Source organism: Cyprinus carpio, chromosome B3, assembly GCF_018340385.1.
Source record: "Cyprinus carpio isolate SPL01 chromosome B3, ASM1834038v1, whole genome shotgun sequence".
Lineage (NCBI taxonomy): Eukaryota > Metazoa > Chordata > Actinopteri > Cypriniformes > Cyprinidae > Cyprinus > Cyprinus carpio.
This window is the reverse complement of record NC_056599.1, coordinates 42175225-42196183: the sequence shown is the minus strand read 5'-3', so window position 1 is coordinate 42196183 and position 20959 is coordinate 42175225. Positions and strand designations below refer to the sequence as shown.

Below are 20959 nucleotides of genomic sequence, written 5' to 3'. Positions count from 1 at the left end.
AAACCGGACCCATTTCAAGAGCTGGTGAATTCACTATGGCGATTGTTGCAACCTACCACCCCGCTGGCAGTCTCTCCGGCCCGGCCTCAACCATCACAACACACCACTTCTGGTTCTCCCCCTCGAATCATATATTTGAGCCCGGTCGTCAGACCAGCGCCCTATGCAGGCGCGGTGGAAGAATGCAACGGGTTTCTTCTTCAATGCTCTCTCACCATTCACACTCAGCCTCAATTATATCCTTCAGAACAATGTAAAATTGCCTTTGTGATCTCGTCCCTCACAGGTCCCGCACTTCGGTGGGCTGAAACAATCTGGTCACAAGCTGGTCCCGCAACACAGTCTTTTGAAAATTTCATCATACACTTTCGGGAGGTATTTGGTACTACCAAGGGTGATTCATCAATTGGTGAGCAACCTTATCACCTCAAACAAGACAATATGACAATGCATGAGTATACCCTACAGTTTAGAACTCTTGCGGCGGCCAGCAAATGGAATGAGACTTCATTGATCACTGCGTTCTGCCTAGGTCTTGAACCCAGACTCCGCCTCCAGCTGGCATCATTCGATGATTCACAGGGTCTATAAAGTTTTATCCAGCAAGCCACCAGATGTTCAAACCGCCTACAATCTTGCCTCAAGGAATGCTCATCAGCCAGTCTTAAGCTTAGCTACCACCGAGCTGACACCCAGAATCCTCCTGAGACTGACCCAGAACCCATGCAAACAGATATCAACCGTCTGACACCCACTGAACATCGTAGGAGAATGACCCAAGGTTTATGCCTCTACTGCGTCGCGGGTGGGCATCACATCATGGCCTGTCCCCTTCGTTCTCCTTGATCAGTGGTGAGTTTTCTATGACCAACACCAATTAAAATGAATCCACTCACCACTATTGCCCATCTTACTGCTGCCCATGTCACTCTTCCAGTTACCGCCCTCCTCGACTCTGGGTCAGCCGGGAACTTCATCTCAGGCAACCTCTGTCGCCAGGTCCACCTACCAACCTCCAACACTGAAACCACCTACCAAGTAATCTCTATCACCGGGAAACCATTGAATCGAAGGCACATTCGTTCAAGCGTGGGTCCAGTCCAGCTAACGCTTGGCCTGCTGCATATGGAATCCATTAAGCTCCTAGTTCTCGAAGGCTCCACAGCAGATATCATTCTGGGTCGTCCCTGGCTGATGCAGCACAACCCAATAATCTCATGGTCGTCAGGTGAAATCTTACGGTGGGGTGACCAGTGTTTCCCTTCATGCTTTCCCAATTGTCCAGCTCCATCGAAGTCACCACATCAAACCTTACCCCTTAACACCACCTCTATTGAAAGCCCTCCTGAGAAACGTTCCGTCAACATTCCCTCCTGCTACAAGGAATTCCATGATGTCTTCTGCCCTTACAAAGCCTCACAACTGCCTCCTCACCGCCCCTGGGACTGTGCGATTGATCTGATTCCGGGTCAGCCAGTGTCTCATAGAAAGATCTATCCCCTCTCCTTACCAGAACAGAAGGCCATAGAGGAGTATGTGGAGGAAGCTCTCAGACAAGGCTACATTGTCCCATCCAACTCCCCTGCTGCTTCAAGCTTTTTCTTCGTGGTGAAGAAGGACGGAGGCTTGCGGCCCTGTATAGATTATCATGCACTGAACCAGATAACAGTAAAGTTCCGGTACCCTCTTCCTCTTGTCCCAGCTGCACTTGAACAACTTCGAGGAGCCACCATATTCTCCAAGTTAGACTTATACAGTGCATATAATCTCATCCCCATTCGCAAGGGAGATGAATGGAAGACAGCATTCGTGACCCCAACTGGCCACTATGAATACCAGGTCATGCCATATGGCCTAGTTAACACCCCCTCCATCTTCCAGGACTTCATGCATTCAGTGCTCCGGGAGTATCTCAACCGCTTTGTCATTGTATATATTGACGACATCCTCATTTACTCACGGAGCCCCGAAGAACATCGCGTGCATGTACGGACCATTCTATCCAGACTCAGACAGTTCCAACTATTCTTAAAGGCTGAAAAATGCACCTTTCATCAAACCTCAGTGCACTTTCTGGGTTATATAATCAGTAAAACAGTAATCCATATGGACGAGGGGAAGATAGAAGTAATCACCTCCTGGCCACAACCTTCCACAATCAAAGAACTCCAATGCTTCCTAGGTTTTTCCAATTTCTACCGCCGATTTATAAAGAACTACAGTACCATCACTAGTCCCATCACCAACCTCCTACGTAATAAACCCAAGTCTCTGTCCTGGACTCCAGCCGCCACTGAAGCCTTCGCCACCCTAAAGCAAGCCTTCACAACCGCTCCCCTCCTAGTTCACCCAGACCCAGAACTCCCCTTCATGTTGGAAGTGGATGCCTCTACCACCGGAGTGGGAGCGGTCCTCTCCCAGAGGCAAGGCTCTCCTCCTCGACTCCATCCATGCGCCTTCTCACGGAAGCTAAGCCGTGCGGAGAAGAACTACGACATTGGGAACCGAGAACTGCTGGCCATCAAATTAGCGTTGGAAGAGTGGCGACAATGGCTAGAGGGCGCGGCTCATCCGTTCACCGTACTTACAGATCATAAGAACCTACAATACCTTAGAGAAACAAAATGCCTAAATCCCCACCAAGCTAGATGGGCACTCTTCTTCACAAGGATTAACTTCACAATCTCTTATAGACCCGGTCCTCGAAACATCAAGGCCGATGCCCTGTACCTACTCCATGCTCCTGAAGAAGGTACGGATGAGCCTGAAAACATAATCCCTACTCAACTCATTTCTAGCCCAATTCAGTGGACCTCACCACCAGTCACTGCGGAAGTCCCTCCTGCTGCTCCGCCGGGCTGCCCCCCCGGACATCAGTATGTTCCACGGACCCAATGCACTCCACTCATTCTGACCACCCATACCTCCTTAGGCACTGGCCACCCTGGGGCTGATGCAACTCTCTCGCTGCTTAAAGACTGCTTCTGGTGGCCCAACATGGCAGGAAATGTTAGAAGATTCGTCAGGGGGTGTACCGAGTACGCCACTTTCAAGAGTCCCCATCATCTTCCAGCTGGCAAAGTGCATCCTCTACCCATTCCCAACCGTACCTGGTCACACTTAGGGGTGGATTTCATTACAGATCTACCTCCCTCTGGCGGTAATACTTGTATCCTGGTTATAGTCGATAGATTCTCTAAATTCTGCCGTCTCATCCCCCTACAGGGTTTACCTACAGCCTTGGAGACAGCAGAACTCCTCTTCAATTGGGTGTTTCACCATTTTGGCCTCCCCGAGGACATCGTGTCGGACCGTGGACCCCAGTTCATTTCCCGGGTATGGAAGGCCTTTTTCTCCCTCCTAAGTGTGACTGTAAGCCTCTCCTCTGGGTACCACCCTCAATCTAATGGCCAAATGGAGCGGAAGATACAAGAGGTAGGATGATTCCTCAGGACCTTCTGCCATGGCCACCAAAACTCCTGGAACCAGTTCCTGGGCTGGGCCGAGTACGCCCAGAACTCACTCAGTCAACCATCCACGGGTCTTACACCATTCCAATGCGTACTCCTCTCTTCCCCTGGTCAGGAGACCCCTCTGATGTTCCTGCAGTGGATTACTGGTTCCGGGAGAGTGAGAGAGTCTGGGACAAGGCTCACCATCATCTCCAACGGTCAGTGCGCAGACAGAAAATGGCAGTTGACCTTCGCAGAGCACCCACTCCTACCTACCAACCTGGACAGAAGGTATGGCTGTCCACTCGGGACATCAGACTGCGCCTGCCCTGCCAGAAACTCAGTCCCAAACTCTAGACAGGTAGATAGAAATATTCAGATGACAGGTAGATAGATAGATAGATAGAAAGAAAGAAATGGTCAGGATAGATAGATAGATAAAGAAATAAAGAAATGGTCAAGATAGATAGATAGATAAATAGAAATAATCAGATGATAGATAGATAGGTAGATAGTGATGCTCCGATTGATCCCCCACCGATCATGATCGGCCGATATTGGCTAAAAATAGCTTGATCGGCAAATACCAAAAGCGCCGATCAAAAAAGCCTATCACATGACGTAAATTACTCGTGCGACTTTTTCACACATGCATGCATGGCGTACAGGTACACAACAGCAGAGCGGAGCTTGTCAGTGGCAACATGAGTTCTCCCATCTGGAAGTTTTTCAAAGTGTCCGATAAAGACGTAAAGTTAGCCGTTTGCAATGTATGTCGTGATGAAATCCCTCGAGGTGGAAGCAAGCAACATCATTTTAACACCACTTACATGATTAGGCATCTTAGAACACGCCATACAACTGAATATGCAGAGTATGAGAAACTAAACCAGCCGAAGCCAACAACATCCCCATCCCTCAACCAGCCGACTGTGAGTGATGCATTTAAACGACGTGAACCATACAGCAGGGATAGTATGAGGTGGAAAGACATCACGTTCAGAATTATGGAATTCATTTGCCTCGACGAACAACCTCTATCCGTTGTGGAGGATAAAGGGTTCCGTCGCCTGCTAAGCTGCCTTGATCCACGATATGACCCCCCCAGGCAGGAAATACCTAACTGATGTGTGTCTCCCTGCTATGTACCAAACAGTGTACACACACATTGACAGGCTTCTGAAGGATAGTGTACATATTAGCTTCACAAGCGATATATGGAGTGCAGACGCCTGTCCAATGTCCCTGCCAAGTTTAACAGCACACTTTATTGACTCAAACGTCGAAAGACACAACATTGTGCTACATTGTCAGGCTTTCACAGGGTCTGCGGAGGCTTTGGTTAACGCATTTAGCAGCATGTTTTAGTCACGGGGGATACAAAGAGAAAAAATCCACGCAATTTTAACAGACAACGCCAAAAACATGCAGAAAGCAATGAGAGACGCAGATTTCCCTGGCCTGCCATGTGTAGCACACACTCTCTAGCTTGCTGTGCATGAGGATGTATTATCCCAGCAAAGTATTTTGGATATCACAGCCTCAGGGAGATGCATTGTTGGGCACTTTAAGCATTCTCTATTGGCATATACCCGGCAGGAAAATGTTCAAAAGCAACTCGGCCAGCCGATTAAAAAACTCTGCCAGGATGTGTCCACTCGATGAAACAGTACATTGTACATGTTCCAAAGTCTGTTAGAACAGAAATTGGCGCTTGCAGCCTATGCTGCTGAACACGAATTGCCTCTATCACCGTGGAGTCTGACCATGGTGTGAAAACATCAAAAACCATAATACTGGAAGCTGTCAGAAGACGATTTGCTGACATTGATACACAGAAGCTACAGTCGTGGCCAAAAGTTTTGAGAATTACATAAATATTGGAAATTGGAAAAGTTGCTGCTCAAGTTTTTATAATAGCAATTTGCATGTTATGAATGTTATGAAGAGTGATCAGATGAATTGCTTCTGAATAGTCCTTCTTTGCCATGAAAATTAACTTAATCCCAAAAAAACCTTTCCACTGCATTTCATTGCTGTCATTAAAGTACCTGCTGAGATCATTTCAGTAATCATCTTGTTAACTCAGGTGAGAATGTTGACGAGCACAAGGCTGGAGATCATTATGTCAGGCTGATTGGGTTAGAATGGCAGACTTGACATGTTAAAAGGAGGGTGATGCTTGAAATCATTGTTCTTCCATTGTTAACCATGGTGACCTGCAAAGAAACGCGTGCAGCCATCATTGCGTTGCATAAAAATGGCTTCACAGGCAAGGATATTGTGGCTACTAAGATTGCACCTAAATCAACAATTTATAGGTTTATCAAGAACTTCAAGGAAAGAGGTTCAATTCTTGTAAAGAAGGCTTCAGGGCGTCCAAGAAAGTCCAGCAAGCGCCAGGATCGTCTCCTAAAGAGGATTCAGCAGCGGGATCGGAGTGCCACCAGTGCAGAGCTTGCTCAGGAATGGCAGCAGGCAGGTGTGAGCGCATCTGCACGCACAGTGAGGCGAAGACTTTTGGAAGATGGCCTGGTGTCAAGAAGGGCAGCAAAGAAGCTACTTCTCTCCAAAAAAAACATCAGGGACAGATTGATCTTCTGCAGAAAGTATAGTGAATGGACTGCTGAGGACTGGGGCAAAGTCATATTCTCAGATGAAGCCCCTTTCAGATTGTTTGGGGCATCTGGAAAAAGGCTTGTCCGGAGAAGAAAAGGTGAGCGCTACCATCAGTCCTGTGTCATGCCAACAGTAAAGCATCCTGACACCATTCATATGTGGGGTTGCTTCTCATCCAAGGGAGTGTGTTATGTCAAAATTCTGCCCAAAAACACAGCCATGAATAAAGAATGGTACTAAAACACCCTCCAACAGCAACTTCTTCCAACAACCCAACAACAGTTTGGTGAAGAACAATGCATTTTCCAGCATTATGGAGCACCGTGCCATAAGGCAAAAGTGATAACTAAGTGGCTCGGGGACCAGAATGTTGAAATTTTGGGTCCATGGCCTGGAAACTCCCCAGATCTTAATCCCATTGAGAACTTGTGGTCAATCCTCAAGAGGCGGGTGGACAAACAAAAACCCACTAATTCTGACAAACTCCAAGAAGTTATTATGAAAGAATAGGTTGCTATCAGTCAGGATTTGGGCCCAGAAGTTGATTGAGAGCATGCCCAGTCGAATTGCAGAGGTCCTGAAAAAGAAGGGCCAACACTGCAAATACTGACTCTTTGCATAAATGATTATGTAATTGTCGGTAAAAGCTCTTTGAAACGTATGAAGTGCTTGTAATTGTATTTCAGTACATCACATTAACAACTAAAAACAAAGACTTTTTGAAAACTAATATTTATGTAATTCTCAAAACTTTTGGCCACGACTGTATATGCAATTGCGACAGTGCTAGATCCAAGGTAAGAGAAACTTATATCACTTATCATTAGTCTTCCCGTCTTTCAATCTTTGTCCAACTATCTCTTTGTTCTAAATAGATAATTAGGCTTTTCTTATGCCTTATTTGAAGGACAGCTTATAGTAATCTAAAATATTTTATATTTTTTGTCATAGTTGAAAATGGGTTACTCTGGTAGTATTTAACCCTTTAATACCTAAGCCAAGAAATAATGGACATCAGAAAATTGTATGTTTTTTTTATCTGAAGTCTTTATTAGGCCCTTTAACAAAATGAAAAAATAACAGATTGTACAACAAGTAAAAGATTGTATACAACAGGGTTTTATGCAAAGTTTATAGCTCATGGTGACACAATGGGTCTCAGAAATGCATGTATCAAATATGATACGTACGGCATTAAAGGGTTAATTTTTGTGACTATGTAATCTGACACAAATGTATGTGTGTGGCCTGCATGGCATGTCACTATAATTGATTTCACATAGTTTTTCATTTATATATCCATTTCAAATACAAAGACAGATACTTTCCAGAGGCACTCAAACCAGCTGTGCGTGATCTGTTTCGGGACATCGTTACAGCCCATTGCCACACTGAACTGCCAAGTACAAGCAGCTTGGAGGTGCCCAGTTCCAGCAGGTCAACAGACAAAAGCCCACCAGCTTGCTCTTTACAGGCAATGTTTGCTGAACTGGTGGAGGAGGATACAGGACAAACTGATGAGGAAATCACGATCGTCTCACAGATCAACCTATATCTAGCAGAGGCCGTAATGCCACGCAGTGGACAGCCACTTGCTTATTGGCAGGCGAATAAAGGCTGCTTCCCTGCACTTGCACAGACAGCAAGAATGCCACACAGTTGAATGAAATTTGGTTATTGTCATGGTAATAAAGGGTGATTTGCTTTTTTTGATTGAGACCTGAATGATTTTGTACTCTGTGTTAGTAGGCCGAGGCCCAGCAAGTTTAGGTTTGAAACGTTTTGTGGCCAATTGTTTAATTTTAATATTTTAAAAAAGGCTACATTTTACAAGTAGCCTTGGCCTATGTGGCCTCATCCCATCCCAAGTTCATCTGGTTGGTAACTATCTGCTTGGCCTCCTTGTTTCTCTGCTTTATTTAGGAAGGATGGCATTGGCATACAGTAGCTTACATTATTTTATTTTTTGGATCTGATGTAGTTGGTTCCTCAACTACATCAGACGTTCATAATAATAACAGAAAAAAAACTTGCCATAGTTTTGTCCTTTGTGACAGTAGCCAGTTTTGGTGTAAACAACTTTTACATATAGCTGCCAATTATTAAATGTAATCAGTGTTTTAAGAGGCTACATCCCATTAAGCTGATCTGATGCGTGTTGGTCTGCCTAACCCCTCTTTGTTTTTAATAATTTTATGTTACTCTGCCTTATTTGGGAAAGATGGCCTACAGTAGCCTTAAGTTATCTCATTTTCTAAAATAAACACTTGGGGAGATAAATAAATAAAGGGAGATAGATAGATAGATAGACAGAAATATTCAGATGATAGATAAAGAAAGAAATGGTCAGGATAGACAAATAGAAATATTCAGATGATAGGTAGATAGAAAGATAGATTGAAATATTCAGATGATAGCTAGACAGATGTTAGATAGATAGATAGATAGAAATGGTCAAGATACATAGATAGATATAGATAGATAGATAGAAATATTCAGATGATAGATAGATACCTAGATAGATATTCAGTTAGAAAAGCTAGAGTAACCAGAGTCAGAGCAGTCTGAAGGTCTGACCCGAGTTTGGTGGTTGTAGTTTTTAAGCTCTTGGAGGAGAGAGATATTGTTCAAATTTTTGGTCAGATAAAGAATAATAGGTTTAAATACAATATCAGTAAGTTGGCTTTTTCAAGCCAACCTAATTCGTTTGATGACGTTTATTTACTACTAATAAATTATAAATGTATTTTTTTTAGTTTCTCTGCTAAGAAAACTGTAAAAGCAGAACTGATAGCGTCAGAGATTTTTGATACTATGTTTTTATTGTAATTTAGCCCCAGGGCTTGTTTAATAGCAGGTTCAGGTACAAGCACAGAAACATCAGCTACAAGACATATTGTTTTCTAAAGGCTGTGTCACAGTGTGAACACTTGTTTGGTTTTGTCTCTAGTGTGATTCCTCTCGTGTCTCCTTAGGTCTCCTGACCGACTGAATCTCTTGGCACAGTGTGAACACTTGTGAGGTTTCTCTCCAGTGTGGATCTTCTCGTGCCGTTTTAAACAACCTGCAGATTTAAAAGTTTTCTCACACTCAAAACACATGTACTCTCTCACACCAGTGTGTATTTTCTGATGATTTTTCAAATATTCTAGACGTGTAAATCTCTTTCCACACACAGAACATGAATGCGGTTTCTCCTTTGTATGAACTCTCAGGTGCTTCTTCAGTTCTGAAGCTCTCAAAAATATTTTGCCGCATTGTCACATGTGTACAGTTTCTCTCTAGTGTGGATGTTCATGTGTGACTTAAGGGTGAATGACTGTGTGAAACTCTTCCCGCATTGATCACAAGTGAAGGGTCTCTCTCCAGTGTGAACTCTCATGTGTCCCGTTAGGCCTCCTTTCAGTGTGAAACTCTTCCCACATTGATCACAAGTGTACGGTCTCTCTCCGGTGTGAACTCTCATGTGAGCATCAAGACTATATTTGTATGCGAAACCCATTCCACACTGAGTGCAGATGACAGATTTATCCGTTCTCTTTTTCTTTAAATGTTTCCGTTTGGTTTGAGAACAACTTGAAGGTTTCTCTCCAGGTTTGACCATGATTTTTTTCCACACCTTCACTCAGTTCTTCTTTGTCCTCACTTTCTTCAATAAACTCTTGAATAAAAGCAAAAAGAGTTCATTTGTCAGTAACTTGAAAAACAACAAACAAAATGTGAAAGCACCTTGTGTAACAGTGTAAAGACCATTTTTCTTTACCAAATTTTGTTCCTTTTGATAGTTTAATAAATTATACATCCCTGAAACTTTCCGTGAAGTAAATTTTTAACACATTATAGACACAAATCCCATGTTTCTATAAGGAGAACTAGTAATATGTTTGATCAATTACAAAATTATCTAACATGCATTTAGTTGAAAAAAAAGTATCTCCTATTACTTGCATCTACATCATTCCACAGCTCTAAAGATGGATTCTGTTACAAAAAAAACTAAATCTAAAACTGCTTGAAACTTTAATATTGTTACAGCTTTGTAAGCCTAATGTACCACAAAGACTCAGTAAAGATGAATGAAGAATAAAGACCAACCTCCTTGTTCCTCATGTTTTATTCTCCGGGTTTCTGGTTCCTCGTGTTTTATTCTCCGGGTTTCTGGTTCGTCGTATTTTATTCTCCAGGGTTCTTGTTTAATCATCTTCTCCTCACTCTCCTCTTTAACAAACATCATCTTCACAGCAGCAGATCTGTTCAGATGATACTCCTCCAGATATTCCTGCTTGCTTCAGAACTTACTCATGACTGTCAGGATGAGAATATTACAGGTATTTACTGACCTGTATTTTTCTGTTGAAAGAAGGTGCATTTCTAACAGTTTATTAAGCCAGTATCAAGACAAAACAACAGAGAGGGTGAAACCAGTCTTCTTCCTCAGAGGTTTAATGGGTGGGTTGCTGCAAATAAACACATGTGTCTTAGTGCCACCCGGTGGACTGGAGTGCAAAGCATAGCTAGGTGATGAGCAAATGAAACCTCGGATATTACTTTCCCCCTCTGACTGTTCTGGCAAAAGATTCACAGAATTTGTAATGGTTTACTGGTTATGAGAACTGTTCTGGGTTTTAATGGAAGCTGTAATGATGCCTATTGGTCTCTACTGGTAATTAATTGCCTTCTATTTGTGGCTTGTAAAAAACCACTTAATCCTCACCCAAAACATCACAGGAAACCATTTCATAATGGTTTTAATGGTTAAAAGTTAGATTTTTTGGGATGGTTTCTATTGCCTTTTTTTCAGAAGGGATATTAAATTGCATATGCAATATCCAGTTATTTTCCTTAAATAATTTGTATTCTTCATATTACTTGTGTGTTTAATGTAAATGGATAAGTATGAATAGGAATTAATATTACGAATTTCGTTTCGTTTAAAACGTTTCATCTGCATTAGGTACGTCAGTGCTAGGATCTAACGAGATCACAAAACGAACATGATAATAGTTTGTGTCTATTTTTTTTTTTTTATTAGATTTAAAACCAAAGCATCAGTGTTTTACCAGTTACAATAAGTGATACATTGATAAAAATGAATTAAATTGTGTCAGGATTGCAAATTAGTCACAAAGAAATAAAATGGTACTTACCGTTATTTCACAAAAGAAAAGACGACATGTAGTCACAGACAGTAATTTTTAGGTCTACATCACATTGAAGAGAAACAGAGGGAGCTCCCCCAAACAAACACTATAATATTTGAACACATACGCGGAGCCTAAATATGAATATCAGAATCGTCAGGTACAAAGAGATGAGACCTATTGATGGTCCTAAATATGTAATCAAATAAATACACAATTGTAATGGCCTATATTCTGATTGCTTCAAATGGTCATATTTACCATGTTTACTAATAGCTAGCATGCATATCTTTTGCAACGCATATAAATATTCTTTCTTCGTTGTATGGTGATCATAATCCACATCAGATCTCACACAAAACTTATTTCAAAACCCTCGCTGCTCTCTCAGAATGATCTTGAAAGTCTTGCTGGTGTGTTATAGCTGGTAACTATAGAACGATGGACTTCAAATTGTTTAGAAATGGGCCGTATTACTCTTCCCAGATTGAACGATCCTTCAGAAATCATTCTAATATGTTAATTTATCACCAATATTGGAAAACAACTGTGCTGCTTAATATTTCCAAAATTACTAAATTGGAGGAGTGACATATTTTCTAAAAAATGTCACAGTTAGTGCCAAGTATGGCCACACAAATGTTTATTTTGGACGGACATCCAGCAAATTCAGGGCAGCACCACTTGCCTTGTCGGAATCAACTGAAATAATTAATAAATGATAATTTATATGCAAATGTCAAAAGACTAAAAGGGACTCTAAGACATAAAGGCAAAACAATCATCAATAATCCTAAGCAGATGGTACAGCTACTTGCTTTATGGAAATCAATTGTATAAATAAATGGAACAAGACTTAAGTTCTAAAGAAAATCCACATTGCTATTATTATTATATATTTGTTACTGAAAGGAAATACCTATTCATCTAAGTGCAACCTGGGATGTTTCCTAAGCCTTCTGCTCAAGTATTTTGAACTTCTTTAACCCTAAAGCAAAGAATGAAAAAAGAACACTGCCAGAGTATATCAGGGATGTTTGTGTGATCCTTAAGCATAACTGCAAACTCACAAGAGGTCAAAAAAAGGTGACATAGTTCAGAATATGACCTTTGTAGGGGGGTCCGGGGGGGGTAATGATATTTGACTTAAGATGTAAATGAAGCTTTCTGGGTCACTCTGACAATAAAATAAAGGAAAAAAGAGACAACATATGCTTCAAGTAAAAAAAAAAGCATTTATACCACAAACTTTTTTTGGAGCAGTGGGCTGACGCCATTTCAGGATTGGCCAGATTCACCACATGACAACGATAACGTGTGTTTCAGGTTTATTCTAACCTTTTTCAATTCCAATAAAGGCCACAAATCTGTTTTTAGAACAGTGAAAGCTTTTTTAGTTATATTGAGTCACGTTTTTTATCCACCTTTTTCCTGACGTAAAATGGGAGCCGCCATTTGTAAATTCTATGGGTAAAGCTTCGGTCCTCATTTTGCGTCCATCTATTTTTAGCTGTACAAAACAGTTAGTTTTGCTGCTTGATATTTGACAATAGATGTGTCCTATCATATTATTTTAACCTGTTATCTTAATTAAGAACACACTGGTTTGTACTGCAAACAGTTTTGCCGTTTACTGCACGTTGTTATTCTCCTCATTATTTACCTATAGCGGCTAATGAAATGGAAGTCTCACCCATAGGCTCACTTCCGCGTTGAGGAAAAAGGTGGATAAAACACTGATAAAAGCATATATACCCCCCCCCCACTTTATTAGTATTTAAATAGTACATGATTATGTTAAACTTAATTCTTGAACAGATGGCGTTGTATTAATCAGTATATAACAAGTGTTTGTGTTCCTTATGAAAATGTTTCTGAAAATGTCTGTGGAGCGTTAGCGTACCATCAAAATGGACCGGCTGTAAGATGAGGTGTATTCAACTTGAAGCAGCACTGCGCAGGAGACCGATTGGACATCAAAGTACCGTGAGAGTGATTTGAAAGCATGCGGAGCCATCTGCTTTCTGTAGCTTTTGCGGTGCTTTGATGTCATATAGCAATCGGTCTGCACGTGCCTGTTAAAGCTTCCTTGAATTGAATCCATTTCCACACTGTTAGCAGCTGAAATGAATTCTAGTCCCTGTCTTTTGAGCCAATTTTCACGAGGGAGTGTTTTCAGTCTGTGAGCAACTACAAGGGTTTTCTTCAGTGTGAATTCACGTGCCTATTAAGGATTTATTTTTGACTGAAACACTTTCCACACTGAGGGCAGGAGTAAGTGTTCTTTTCAGTGTGATTGCTTACAGTATCTCACAGAAGTGAGTACACCCTTCACATTTTTGTAAATATTTTATTATTTTCTTTTCATGTGACAACACTGAAGAAATGACACTTTGCTACAATGTAAAGTAGTGAGTGTACAGCTTGTATTATAGTGTAAATTTGCTGTCCCCTCAAAATAACTCAACATACAGCCATTAATTCTAAAACCGCTGGCCACAAAAGTGAGTACACCCCTAAGTGTGAAAATGTCCAAATTTGGACCAAAGATTCAATATTTTTGTGTGGCCACCATTATTTTCCAGCACTGTCTTAACCCTCTTGGGCATGGAGTTCAACAGAGCTTCACAGGTTGCCACTGGAGTCCTCTTCCACTCCTCCATGACAACATCACTGAGCTGGTGGATGTTAGTGACCTTGCGCTCCTCCACCTTCCATTTGAGGATGCTCCACAGATGCTCAATAAGGTTTAGGTCGTTGGAGACATGCTTTGGCCAGTCCATCACCTTTAACCGGGTCGTCTTGGAGGTGTGTTTGGGGTCGTTATCATGTTGGAATACTGCCCTGCGGCCCAGTCTCCGAAGGGAGGAGATCATGCTCTGCTTCAGTATGTCACAGTACATTCATGGGTCCCTCAATGAACTGTAGCTCCAGTGCCGGCAGCACTCATGCAGCCCCAGACCATGACACTCCCACCAACATGCTTGACTGTAGGCAAGACAAACTTGTCTTTGTACTCCTCACCTGGTTGCCCCACACACGCTTGACACCATCTGAACCAAATAAGTTTATCTTGGTCTCATCAGACCACAGGACATGATTCCAATAATCCATGTCCTTAGTCTGCTTGTCTTCAGCAAACTGTTTGCGGGCTTTCTTGTTCATCATCTTTAAAAGAGGCTTCCTTCTGGGACGACAGCCATGCAGACTAATTTGATGCAGTGTGCGGGGTATGGTCTGAGCACTGACAGGCTGACCCCCCCTCACCCCTTCAACCTCTGCAGCAATGCTGGCAGCACTCATACGTCTATTTCCCAAACACAACCTCTGGATATGACACTGAGCACATCCACTCAACTTTTTTGGTTGACCATGGCGTGGCGTGTTCTGAGTGGAACGTGTCCTGTTAAAACTGCTGTATGGTCTTGGCCACCGTGCTGCAGCTCAGTTTCAGGGTCTTGGCAATCTTCTTATAGCCTACGCCATCTTCATGTAGAGCAACAACTCTTTTATTCAACAGTTCTTTGCCATGAGGTGCCATGTTGAACTTCCAGTATGAGAGAGTGAGAGCGATAACACCAAATTTAACACACATGCTCCCCATTCACACCTGAGACCTTGTAACAGTAACAAGTCACATGACATTGGGGAGAGAAAATGTCTAATTGTGCCCAATTTGGACATTTTCACTTAGGGGTGTACTCACTTTTGTGGCCGGCAGTTTAGACATTAATGGCTGTGTGTTGAGTTATTTTGAGAGTTATTTTGTTATACAAGCTGTACACTCACTACTTTACGTTGTAGCAAAGTTTCATTTCTTCAGTGTTATCACATAAAAAGATATAATAAAATATTTACAAAAATGTGAGGGGTGTACTCACTTCTGTGAGAAACTGTATGGGTACTCTAGAGTTTCCATATTGAGTTATATTCTGTGTGAATTCTTGTGTGCCTGTTAAGGTTTCCTTTTTGAGCAGAACTTATACACTTTATGGCAAGTGTAAAGCTTTTCTTCAGTGTGAATTCTCATGCGCCTGTTAAGGATTCCTTCATGATTGAAAATTTGTCCACACTGTTGGCAGCTGAAGGGACTCTTTTAAGTGTGAACTTTCATGTGAGCTTTAAGGTTTCCAGGTTGAGCAAAACTCTTTCCACACTGTTGGCATGTGTAAGGCTTCTCTCCTGTGTGAATTCTCATGTGCCTGTCGATCTTTATTTACGAGTGAAACATTTTCCACACTGTTGGCAGGTGAAAGGGCTCTCTCCAGTGTGAATTACCATGTGGACTTTAAGGTTTCCATGATGAGCAAAACTCTTTCCACACTCAGGGCAGTGTAATGTTTTGTCCAGTGTGAGAGTCATTTGCCGTTAAGGCTTCCTTTTTGAGTGAAACTCTTTCCACACTGTTGGCAGGTGTAAGGCTTCTCCCCAGTGTGAATTCTCATGTGGACGTTAAAGCTTCCTTTATGAGCTAAACTTTTTCCACATTGTTGGCAGGTGAAGGGACTCTCTCCATTGTGTAATTTCATGTGGGCTTTAAGGTTTACACGTTGTGCAAAAGTTTCACCACACTGCTGGCATGTGTAAGGCTTCTCTCCATTGTGGACTCTCATATGGACTTTAAGGTTTCCAAGTTGAGCAAAACTCTCACCACACTGAAGGCATGTGTAAGGGTTCTCTTCAGTGTGAACTCTCATGTGGACCTTAAGTTTACATGCTGGCAAAACTTCACCACACTGCTGACATGTGTAAGGCTTTTCCCCTGTGTGAATTCTCATGTGCTTTATAAGGCTTACTTTATGCTTGAAACTTTGTCCACACTGTTGGCAGATAAAAGGGCTCTCCCCAGTGTGAATTTTTATGTGGGCTTTAAGGTTTCCATGTTGACTGAAATTTTTTCCACATTGAGAGCATGTGTAAGGCTTTTCTCTCCAGTGTGAATTCTCATGTGGCTGTTTAAGGACTCTGCTTTTTGATTGAAACTTTTTTCCACACTCTTGGCAGGTAAAAGAGCTCTCACCAGTGTGAATTTTCACGTGGGCTTTAAGGTTTCCATGTCGAGCAAAACTTTTCCCACAGTGTTGGCAGGTGTAAGTCTTCTCTCCAGTGTGAATTCTTATATGCCTCTCAAGACTCTGATTATTTTTCCACACTGTGGCAGGTGAAAAGGGTTCTCTCCAGTGTGAATCCTCATGTGAACTTTAAGGTTTCCATGTTGAGTAAAACTTTTTCCACACTTTTGGCAGATAAATGGACTCTCTCCAGTGTGAATCCTCATGTGAACTTTAAGGTTTCCATGTTTAGCAAAACATTTTCCACACTGTTAGCAGGTGAAAGGCTTCTCTCCAGTGTGGACTTTAAGGTTTCCTTGTTGATTGAAACTCTTTCCAAACCGAAAGCAAGTGAAATAACTTCTTTGAGCTTTTTTTTTTCGTGTGGAAGTCCTTTCAGTCTGCGAAAGTCTAAAAGATTTTCTTCTAGTTGTGAAATCATGAAGATTCCCATATTGATCTTTTCTCTTTCAGTTTTTATTCAGTCCTTCTTTCTCTTTCATTGTTATTAGGTCTAAAGTGAAAAACCACAAACAAATAAAAGTTATGCACAATACAACAATCATCAAAACATTTAGGTTATGTAATACATCAAAACAAACAACATGTATGCCAGACCCTGTACGAGAAGTGTCCAAACCTGCTCTGGAGGCCACTGTCCTTCTTGCTCTAAAACACCCGCTGGAAGTTCCTAACTCTGTGGCCCTTGTAACCCCCTTTCCTTCAGTTTAGCTCAAACCCTAATCAAACACACCTGCACATACTAATCAAGGTCTTCTGTATTACTTGAAAGTTAAAGGCACTTTTATCAAGGTTTCAGAAAAGGGGACCTTGAGTGTCAGGGTTGAGAAATGCTGCTCTTCACATATTACTAAATTTCTTGAAGTCATGTCCCAAAAACCTTTAAGCTGGCAGTTAAACCCTTTATTAAAAAAAAAGCACAGTTCGACCCAGGAGATATAGTTAATGATAAACTTATCTCAATAAGCGATGCTAATAATTAATCACTGTTCGATTAATTGACAAAAATAATAACAATCCCAAAGAAACTGAAAATGTTTGTAAAAGGTCATAAAAGTGAATTATTTTTTCTGCACGAGCCAGACACTTATATTAGATGTTGTTGTGCTGTGGGAAAACTGAATTACTGTTTGTGTGTAAATTGTCTAGGCCCCACATGAAGCTGAATTTAGATTAAAAAATTTTTTAAAATTCATTACTATAACTTAATTTTCTGGCCACGGCTCATTGATTTGTTCTCACTTTAAAGTAAAACTAAGCATCAAATAAGTACAACGTGAACAGGCCTCAACTAAAATGAGGGAACAAATGAATAAGTAGTGTTATTAACATTGTAATATTGTTAACGTGGAAATTCGAGAGATCAAGCTGCAAAAAATAACACAAAGCCGTATATGGCTTAATTTAAATTTATTGGACTCTTTCACCTGTGTCATTCGGCATGAATCCAAATGTTTACATGGGTAAGATGTAATATTTGCCTGATAACCAATTATTTATATTGTAAACAAAGGTTTGTACTTCAACAAAATGTGCAAAAACGTGTTGCCATACCACAGGTAGTTGTTATTCACACAGCCCTATGTACCATAGTAACATCTGTGATCACTTTACTTTAAATGTTAAGTGTTATTTAGAAACATCACAACTGTGTTTTAAAATACGAAAAAGAGGAAACATTATAACGCACATTCAACGGTCTCTGTGGCAGGATAAGAAACTATACAGTCAACAATAACCAATGTTTTAGCAATGTTTGCAATTAACATTATCACTCTTTAAAATATGATAAAAAAAGGTGCCTCAGGGCTCAGGTTTTTGGACCACTTCTCTTCTCTGTCTACATGGCATCATTAGGTTCTGGCATTCAGAAACACATAGCTTTTCATACCACTGCTATGCTGATAGCACTCAACTCTACCTCTCATTCCATCCTGATGATCCGACGGATCAGATAATCATCTCAGCTTGTCTTACAGACATTTCTTGCTGGATAAAGGACCATCACCTTCAACTCAACCTGGCTAAGACAGAACTGCTTGTGGTTCACAAACAAAAAAAAACACAACAAAACAACAAAAAAAAAAAACAAAAAAAACACACAAACAAAAACAAAAAAAAAAAAAAAAACAAAGCCAAAACAAACAAAACCAAACCACCAACCCAGCAAACCCATAATTTCATCACAATTTCACCATCAAGTTAGGCTCAATCAACCATAACTCCTTCAAAAACAGCCAGAAACCTTGGAGTTGATGATCAGCTGACTTTCTCAGACCACATTGCTAAAACTGTCCGGTCCTGCAGATTTGCTTTATTCAACATCAAGAAGATCAGACCCTTTCTTTTGGAGCATGCTGCACAACTGGACAGTGTTCAAGCTCTTTCTCAGGACCACATTGCTCAAAACTGTCCGGTCCTGGCAGATTTGCTTTATTCAACATCAAGAAGATCAGACCCTTTCTTTTGGAGCATGCTGCACAACTGGACAGAGTTCAAGCTCTTGTTCTGTCCAGGCTAGACTATTGCAATGCTCTCTTGGCAGGTCTTCCAGCCACTTCTATCAAACCTTTACAATTAATCCAGAAACGCGGTAGCAAGATTAATTTTTAATAAGCCGAAATTTATGCACGTCACACATCTGTTTATTAATCTGCACTGGCTACCAATAGCTGCTTGCATAAAATTCAAGGCATTGATGTTTGCCTACAAATCCACCCACTGGCTCTGCACCCCTTTACCTAAATTGATTATTTCAGGGTAGAGGTCGACCGATATATCGGGCCGATATTTGTCATTTTTTAATATATCGGCATCGGCCGATATCCGTGTTTAGTAGCGCCGATTTTAAAGTCAGACACGTCCGCGGGCAGCCCCGTGTTATTGGTGCGGTGGAAAGTGCTGCTGCCGCATGTGATGGACCCCAAGCCAAAACTTTTGGGAGATTCAACAACAGGTACGGTTTAAATTCTGATATTTCAAAGTCTTATGCCCATATATTTACTATATATTACTAGTAAACTATGACGTGTTGCTTCACTTAGTGGAAGAAAAAACAAATAGCATACAACCGTTCTGGAACTGGCATAATGCTACAGCTGGTTAAAGGTTCGCTTACTTGCAATTAACTTTAAGGACTGTAGTCGAAAACTATCAGCAGCTTGCTTGCTAACATATTAGCCCCAATGTTATAAGTTCTGTTTTATTTTTCCTGTATCGGAGTCGGAGAATTCACTCTGTGCCTGGGGTAGAGAAGGTGGCAGCTCTCACAAACACTGCAGCGTGATTTAGGGCTACGTTACTCCGCCCCTCTCACAGACAGCACCGTGCTCGGAGACACAGAGCTGTCCTGGAGCAGCCCAGAACGGTGAATGACATTTGTTCGGAAGCATGGTTTGATGTAGACAATAGCCGGGTTTCCATCCAACTCATTTGCATTTAGGGATGTCAATTTTCGATCATTCCCATGATTGATCGTCGTTTTAAATTAACGATCAATTAATCGATAACCTTAATGCTGCAAAATTCGTCTGCAGTGGTATCATTATTATGTGCAAAAGCCACTCGAAAAAAAAAAAGCTTTTTCACCCGAATCAAAGGGGTTTTTTTATGGGTATGATGGTGTTTGCAGGTGTGTTTAATTAATAGGTGTTTTTATGATGATTTGATGAATTTCATACAAGGGACGAAGCGGTTGGTTGCGCGGGTTTGGCTAGATGTATTTGGATGTTATTGCTCACGTATCGTTCGGCACAAATCCAAATGTTTCCATATTCGCGATGTATTTGCATGTTAAACTATAATTTATTTATTTTTGAATGTAAACTAGGCTTGTACTTTACACGAATTCGCACATAGACAGAAAATATCTTCCTCTTTACATGAGCGAAAACGTCCTTGGCATAACAGCAGAGTGGACCGGTATACTACGGTCTATTTAAACTGACCAGTGTAACCTTTTATATGTTTGGTTGACTGTACTTTATTTTAATAATGAACAGACTGCGATGTAAGTTTGAAATTAGAATGCACTTTAGATGTTCTGTTTCATTTATACCAAACACAAATGTTGCTGGTTGCTAGTGTGTTTGCAGCACTACTATTTACTACTACATATTTTTTCAGTTTAATTGATTTTTATTTATAAAGTTGCATTTATTTTATTTAAATGTATATTTTAGTTTACATTTATATGTTTCCAACAAACTTAAAAAATTCTACTTGATGTAAAACTTTTATGTATATGATTGACAGTTTTTTTTTTAGTTTTTTTTTTAGCTGTTTTATATATTTAATACTTGGTCAGTTTATTAATTTGTTTGGTTGACTTTGAATAAATATTTTATTTTAATACCGTGCAGTGCTCAAAATTAAGATGATGTTAAGTTTAGAAATGTTGTGCATCCACGTATTATTAGTGTGACAGTTTAGCATGCTAATGAAGAGGAAAACTTTAAGATATCAGCCCTAAAAATTGGCATCACATATCGGCCATCGGCTGACCCTGACCTCTAAACATCGGCATTGGTTATAGAAAAAACCCATTTCGGTCGATCTCTACTTCAGGGTTATGTGTCCTCTAGAAGCTTGCATTCTGCAAGTTAACATTGCTTGATTGTTCATCCCAAAGAAGCACAAAACCACTTTTACAGACTTTTAAATTAACTGTTCCTTC

At 40.9% G+C, this 20959-nt stretch overlaps 1 protein-coding gene across 1 annotated transcript; it reads right to left on the bottom strand.

Annotated features, from left to right (window-relative positions):
• Positions 1–15570: 15570 nt before the first annotated feature.
• On the bottom strand, positions 15571–17727 carry LOC122136849 (gastrula zinc finger protein XlCGF7.1-like). Its single transcript, XM_042721434.1, has 2 exons — positions 17712–17727; positions 15571–16364 (listed from the first exon to the last, which is right to left on the bottom strand). Exons 1-2 carry the CDS (start codon positions 17725–17727, stop codon positions 15571–15573), a joined length of 810 nt encoding a protein of 269 aa, XP_042577368.1.
• Between the last annotated feature and the right edge of the window lie 3232 nt (positions 17728–20959).